Source organism: Myxine glutinosa, chromosome 5, assembly GCF_964187855.1.
Source record: "Myxine glutinosa chromosome 5, kmMyxGlut1.1, whole genome shotgun sequence".
In the NCBI taxonomy this organism is placed as follows: Eukaryota; Metazoa; Chordata; class Myxini; order Myxiniformes; family Myxinidae; genus Myxine; species Myxine glutinosa.
In genome coordinates, this window is record NC_136265.1 from 134570992 (window position 1) to 134577666 (window position 6675).

Below are 6675 nucleotides of genomic sequence, written 5' to 3' on the forward strand. Positions count from 1 at the left end.
TCACCTGCAGGGTTAGGGGTTGTTGATTTATTTTTATTATTGAACATGCATTGAACACTGATGAACTGTGGTGACTGCACCGATTGGTGCTTGAGGGTGTGTTGGAGCGTTTTTGGGTGCTTTCATGGTGCGTCGATGCAGAGCAGACTGTCTCCCCCCCAGAAAGAACAATTACAGGTCCTGGGTTAGTTTTGTAAATAAAAGCAGAGTCATTGTAAATAATGCTCCCCACCATCAGTGTGTAGTTTGAAGACCATTCCGCAATTCGGTTAACTGTGGGCGTAAGTCTGTTAGGCAGGGTGCAATGGAGCAGCGGGACACATTTATTTATGTTTTAAAACTGTCGCACTCAGGGTCAGGTTAAAAGTAGAGGGAACTACACCTACGTGTCACACTAAATAAAAGTTGTAGGCCCGGGACGTGCCTAAGAGGAGGAGGGTGCAGTGTTGCGGATATGAGGATTGTGTTTTTTTTTATTGTGTGCTTTATTATTATTATTGGTTATTCTGCGCCTCCTGCCTCCGGAGCTGTGTAAAGGTCAAAAGGGCGTCCCATAATTAGTCCACAAGCATACACGTCAGCCAATCATAGAATACCCCTGTTCGATAGTTATATCTTATTCTGTGTTTTAGGGTAAGGCTGTGTCTCCCATTAATAGAAGTACTCCATTGCACCAAGTGAAAGAGATAGATTCCCTTCATTCCCATTCCCAAAACCTCCATTCCCCCTTTTCGTCGATTGGAAACTACCTCCGCTCCAATTGCCACCATTGGCCACGAGGCAGGGTTGGGGAAGAAAGGCGGGTCCCCACCTCGTCATAGAGGGGAGGAGTGAGTCAGCCCCACTCAACCAACCACGAACAAGGGGTTGGACTTGGAGAGGGTGTGGAGAGAAACATCGAGGAGGTTCGCGAAGGTTGAGGGGTGGGGCCTATATAACCCATGGCAGGGCGTTTCCAAAAGGAGATGATGAGCTTTTACCGAAACTGTGAGAGAAGTCCAGAGTTGAGCTGCAGATCGAGCCACCGAAACTGCGAGAGAAGTCCAGAGTTGAGCTGCAGATCGAGCCACCGAAACTGCGAGAGAAGTCCAGAGTTGAGCTGCAGATCGAGCCACCGCAACTGCAGCCACAGCAGCGTGAGGCCTGGACGGCAGTTTGGAGCAGGGCCGCGAAGGGGCGGCGGCTGCCCAACGAGTCGATCGGGGCAGGACTAGTTGGACCTCCCTATCCCGCCAGCCATCCATCTCCCGCCAGCCCTATCATCATTGCCCGTGTAAGTGTGCTCGTAGTCTGTCTTTTGTCTTGTCCCTGGGTAGTAACAATAAGTCTATATAAGCTAGTATTTTCACTGTGTCACCTGCGTCTCATGTGCTTGTAAATAAACGTGACTGCTGTCTTTTTGCTTATGTGTGTAAATAGTAAATAAATTTAGTAGTATTTCCAAACCTTTCTTTGCCTTCGTTTTCCTCTTTGCATTCGGTCGCTTTAGAGTTTTCCCGATTGAATAGCGGTGGCGCGATCTGGCCAAAGTTTGGGGCAAATCGGGTATTAGTCGGGGAATAACTGTTCGGTCGCGGTAATACACCACCGCTCGGTCAAAATAACATCTTAACCGCGTCCGTAACAATATACTACATATACATCTTTTGGGGGGGGGGGGTGTCTTTGACAGGCCCCTTCGTTTTGAGGGAGAGGGGGGGTCGGGAAGTTGTAAAAAATTTCCCCTGCAAAGAGTTCTTTATAACCTTAGTGGACGATGGTAAAAAAAAAAAGGTAAAGGAATTCCCAGGTAAAAAAGGAAATTGTAATACTCTCTGCTACCAACACCAGGTGGTGCTACACGGTACACATTTACATTAATAATTTACGCCCCTCTCCCGGTCCCCCACACCCCCGAATGAGGCCGTGACCACAGAGCCTATGTTACCCTCCAGACAAAGTTGTATTTGTATTTGTATTTGTACCCCGAATAAAGTATAAAAGCGTTTATAGCTGGAGTACCCGGTGTTGCTCATTCGAAAAAGAAACATTAACGTGTTTGAAATGAGGGAAAATATTATAGAAAAGCAATTACATCCAAATCAGAATCCATCACAAATGTCAAATCAGGAATAATAAATAATAAATACTATAAATAACAATCGATAAACTAAGAAAAAGAAGAAGAAGTCTTCCCACCAACTTCGTACACTTCCGGAATGGTGTGATTCATTTGTTTAAATGTTTGCGAATTGTTTCGTATTTATTTATGTGAATGTGTACTGGTATATAATTATAACTGTCATTAATCAAAAAGGCTTTGGTACTATAGAGTGATTTTTAAAAATCCCAAAAAACGAACTTTTTAAAATGTTTTTTTTCAATTTTTTTTTTTCCTTCCCTAAAACACTCCCAGACACTCACTAATGAACCTCTGAAAGTTTGACGAAGATCCGTTCACCCATCTCTGAGAAAAATGGCGACGCACACACAGACAGACAGACCAACGGCTCTCTTTTATAGTAGATAAATCGTTTTTGACCCTATCTTTCAATGATGAAGAATCATTTAAAAATACATTTAAAAATTCTCATATCCGGATCCGTATTCAGATCTTCAGCAAACTTGAATGAATTTGTCCTTGTCTTGGACACCCAACCTGTCCACCAAGTTTCGTCTGAATGTGTCCATAACCTTTTGAGATATCGTGCACACTGAAAAACAGACAGACAGACAAACAGGAGTGAAAGTAAAAGCTCCGCCCACCTTCGGTGGTGGAGGTGATTCCAATAACCATACTGGGCTGAAGCAAGTTTGACCACGATCCAATTATGAATCCCAAATATTTATCGAATCCCACACACCGCAGGACAAAATTCGGCTGCTGAAACAATGTCTCCCACCATGGTGTCCAGATATATACGGACAAGTTGGCCTAGGCATTGACCCCAAAACGCACCATAGGATCATTTAACTTTCACAGGTAAAATCGTCCTGCCAGCTGAAGATCTCCTCCGAAGGACGTCGCGCTCCATGATGCTGTTTTTTTTTGCATACTTTAGTGTGGCTCTGGAGCTTGGAGGATAGACACACTTGTCTTCGTATCCAAACCCAGCTTTAAACTGCCATCCTGGTGTCTCTCATGCAAGGCAAGGCATGAATGTGTACTCCGAATGTGTAAAGACATCATGTCGTTGGACCAGTCTGCCAACACAGGTCATTGGTGGACGTCAAAGAACCCACGATGTTCTAAAACAAAGACAAGGCGAGTTATCGCCGGCACCCGAACCAAATTACAGATTCCTGCTTAGACCGGCTGCTGGGAAGGCAATGGCAAACCATCCAGCACAACCTTTGCCAGGACTCGGTGGCACCAACCCTGCGTAAAGGGTCTGGTAGATTGATGATGACTACAGTCACGTGAAAAAGTAAGTACACCCCATGAAAAGTTTTGACTTTTTCAACCAATTTCAACATACGGCTCTTTGATCTTCATTTCAACAATATTGATAGATAAAGGTGATATAATACAACAAATATCATGAAACATTTACATTTTGTAGTCCATTGTATCTATCTATAATTCCAGTAATCTCTGTCTGTACGTTTGTACGTTTGTCTGTGACCGCTGTTTCTCGACAACCACGGGTCCGATATACTTTTAACTTGCCAGGTATATTGCTGGGGACCCGAGGATGTGCCTTTTCAAGGTTTCATATTAATCGGACAATTACTTACCGAGCTATGTCCAAAAAACGATTCAACCAATCAGAGAGCAGCGAACTATCGCGTGTGCCGAACGTGGCGGGCACACTCTGCCTCGGATGGCACATTTGAGAGCGTATTCATTTATTTCACGTTTGCAAACTATGTTGGCGTTAAACTATGTTTTACAACTAATAAAAACGAATTTGCGATTCATTCGCTTTCCTGCGCGTTTGTGCACGCGATGGCGATTTCTTTACCAAACTCCGGAAGCCGTTCGCTTTGGACCAAACCATTGCATGTAAATAGAGGGGGGGGATTGTCACCACTCGCAAGCCGTTCGCTTTGGACCAAACCATTTCATGTAAATAGAGGGGGGGGATATAATTTTAGATATAGATATAGTACGGGCATGCCCTAGTAATTTAAATAAACATAAATGCAAATTTCGCATGTGGAAAGAGTAAGTACACCCTTGGGTCTTATAGGTGGTATTGCCCCCTTTGGCAGAAACAACCTCAAGTAGGCGTTTCTTATAACTGTCTACCAGGCTCTGACATCGATTGGGAGAAATTTTTGCCCACTCCTCCATGCAGAATTCTTTCAGCTGTGCGATGCTTGAGGGGTTTCTTGCATGCACAGCTCGTTTCAAATCCCCCCACAACATCTCGATGGGATTTAGATCCGGGCTTTGACTTGGCCATTCCAGAACCCTCCATTTATTTCTTTTCAGCCATTCCTTGGTGGATTTACTGGTACTAGGGCATGCCCGTACTATATATATATCTAAAATTATATCCCCCCCCCCCCTCTATTTACATGAAATGGTTTGGTCCAAAGCGAACGGCTTGCGAGTACGGTGACAATCCCCCCCCTCTATTTACATGAAATGGTTTGGTCCAAAGCGAACGGCTTGCGAGTACGGTGACAATCCCCCCCCCCTCTATTTACATGAAATGGTTTGGCCCAAAGCGAACGGCTTGCGGAGTTTGGTAAAGAAATCGCCATAACGTGCACAAACGCGCAGGAAAGCGAAAGAATCGCAAATTAGTTTTAATTAGTTTTAAAACATAGTTTAACGCCAACATAGCGGCAACATAGTTTGCCAACGTGAAATAAATGAATACGCTCTCAAATGTGCCGTCCGAGGCAGAGTCTGTTCGGCACGTTCGGCACACGTGATAGCTCGCTGCTCTCTGATTGGTTGAATCGTTTTTTGGACATAGCTCGGTAACTACTTGTCCGATTAATATGAAACCTTGAAAAGGCACATCCTCGGGTCCCCAGCAATATACCTGGCAAGTTTCAAGTATATCGAACCCGTGGTTGTCGAGAAACAGCGGTCACAGACATACAGACATACATACATACATACATACATACATACACACAGAGATTACTGGAATTATAGATAGATGTTTAGGGTCATTGTCATGTTGCAAGGTCCACCTTCGGTTGAGCTTCACCTTTCCGACAGATGGCCTCACATTATCCTCAGGCACCTTCTGGTACAATGAAGAATTCATAGTGGATTCTATGATGGTGAGCTGCCCAGGCCCTGATGCAGCAAAGCTGCCCCAAACCATAATATTTCCACCACCATGCTTTACAGTTGGTATCAGGTTCTTGTGGTCAAATGCTGTCTTTGATTTTCGCCAAACATGTCTTCTGGTACTGTGGCCAAATACCTCTACCTTTGACTCATCTGTTCAGAGCACATTGTTCCAGAAGTGCTGGTGTTTGCCGAGGTGTTCATTGGCAAACTTTAGTCTTGCCCTGATGTTCTTTCTGGACAGCAAAGGTTTCCTCCTGGCACACCTGCCATGTAGATCAAATTTGTTCAGCCTCTTTCTAATGGTAGACTCGTGCACTTTGACATCAACAGTGGCAAGAGCTACCTGTCGGTCCCGTGATGACATTCTGGGGTTCTTAGAGACTTCTTTCAGCATCTTGCGGTCTGCTCTCGGGCTGAACTTTCTGGGGCGGCCTGGCCTGAACAAGTTGGCAGTTGTTTGGAATCTTCTCCACTTGTAGATGATCTTCCGTACAGTCGAATGATTTGATTTCAAATTGTTTGGAGATCTTTTTAAATCCCTTCCCAGACTCGTAGGCATCTCCAACCTTCTTTCTGAAGGCTTCAGAGAGCTCTTTTGATCTAAGCATGGTGACGCCGCACACTTCAACAACAAAGAGCAAAACAAACGAAATGTCTGAGGTTTAAATAAGACGGGTTCCTCCAAGATCCTCTCTGATGATGTTCTAATCATTTGCACCTGAGCTGGTGCAGCTGATTCTAATTTTAGGTATTTGAAGTAGTGATAAATGTAGGGGTGTACTTACTTTTTCCACATGCGAAATTTGCATTTATGTTTATTTAAATTATACAATGGACTACAAAATGTAAATGTTTCATGATATTTGTTATATTATATCACCTTTATCTGTCAATATTGTTGAAATGAAGATCAAATAGCTGTATGTTGAAATGTGTTGAAAAAGTCAAAACTTTACATGGGGTGTACTTACTTTTTCACATGACTGAATGAGAGTGTCTCTGGTTTTTGAACCAGAAAAGATGTTTTCTGCAATTCTCACACGATCCATCCAGCTCTCTTTGACCCGCAAAATGTTGAGCACAAATACCTGTGAACCATTCTCGGTGATGTCCTCGGTCTACCTATGACTCAGGCGGGTCCACTCCGACGCCTTGGCACTCGGTGCAATGAGGAGGCTTGTGCGGGGTCTTCGGGATCCCGGTTGATCAGCAACGTCATCGCAAGCACGAAAAGGTCTTCACCGTCTCTATGGATGACATGGTCACGTGGCACAAGGTCAACGCCAAACCGTCGACCGAAAGCCTCAATGACGTTGCGCATGTCCGAGAAGGTACAAACGCTTTCGCGGTTCCTTGTCAAAATACCAAATCCACTCTGAAATCTGAAAAAAAAACTGTGATAGAAAACTAAGGTATCTAAAGCTGTTCAACAATCA

At 44.2% G+C, this 6675-nt stretch overlaps 1 protein-coding gene across 1 annotated transcript in view; it reads right to left on the reverse strand.

Annotated features, from left to right (window-relative positions):
* LOC137428242 (uncharacterized) overlaps positions 1-6480 on the reverse strand; it is a 65756-nt gene extending 59276 nt beyond the window's left edge. Inside the window, exon 1 of the mRNA XM_078777211.1 lies at positions 6328-6480. Within this exon, the coding sequence (XP_078633337.1) occupies positions 6328-6338 (11 nt within the window). The 5' untranslated portion in view covers positions 6339-6480. The remainder of the gene's footprint in view (positions 1-6327) is intronic.
* Between the last annotated feature and the right edge of the window lie 195 nt (positions 6481-6675).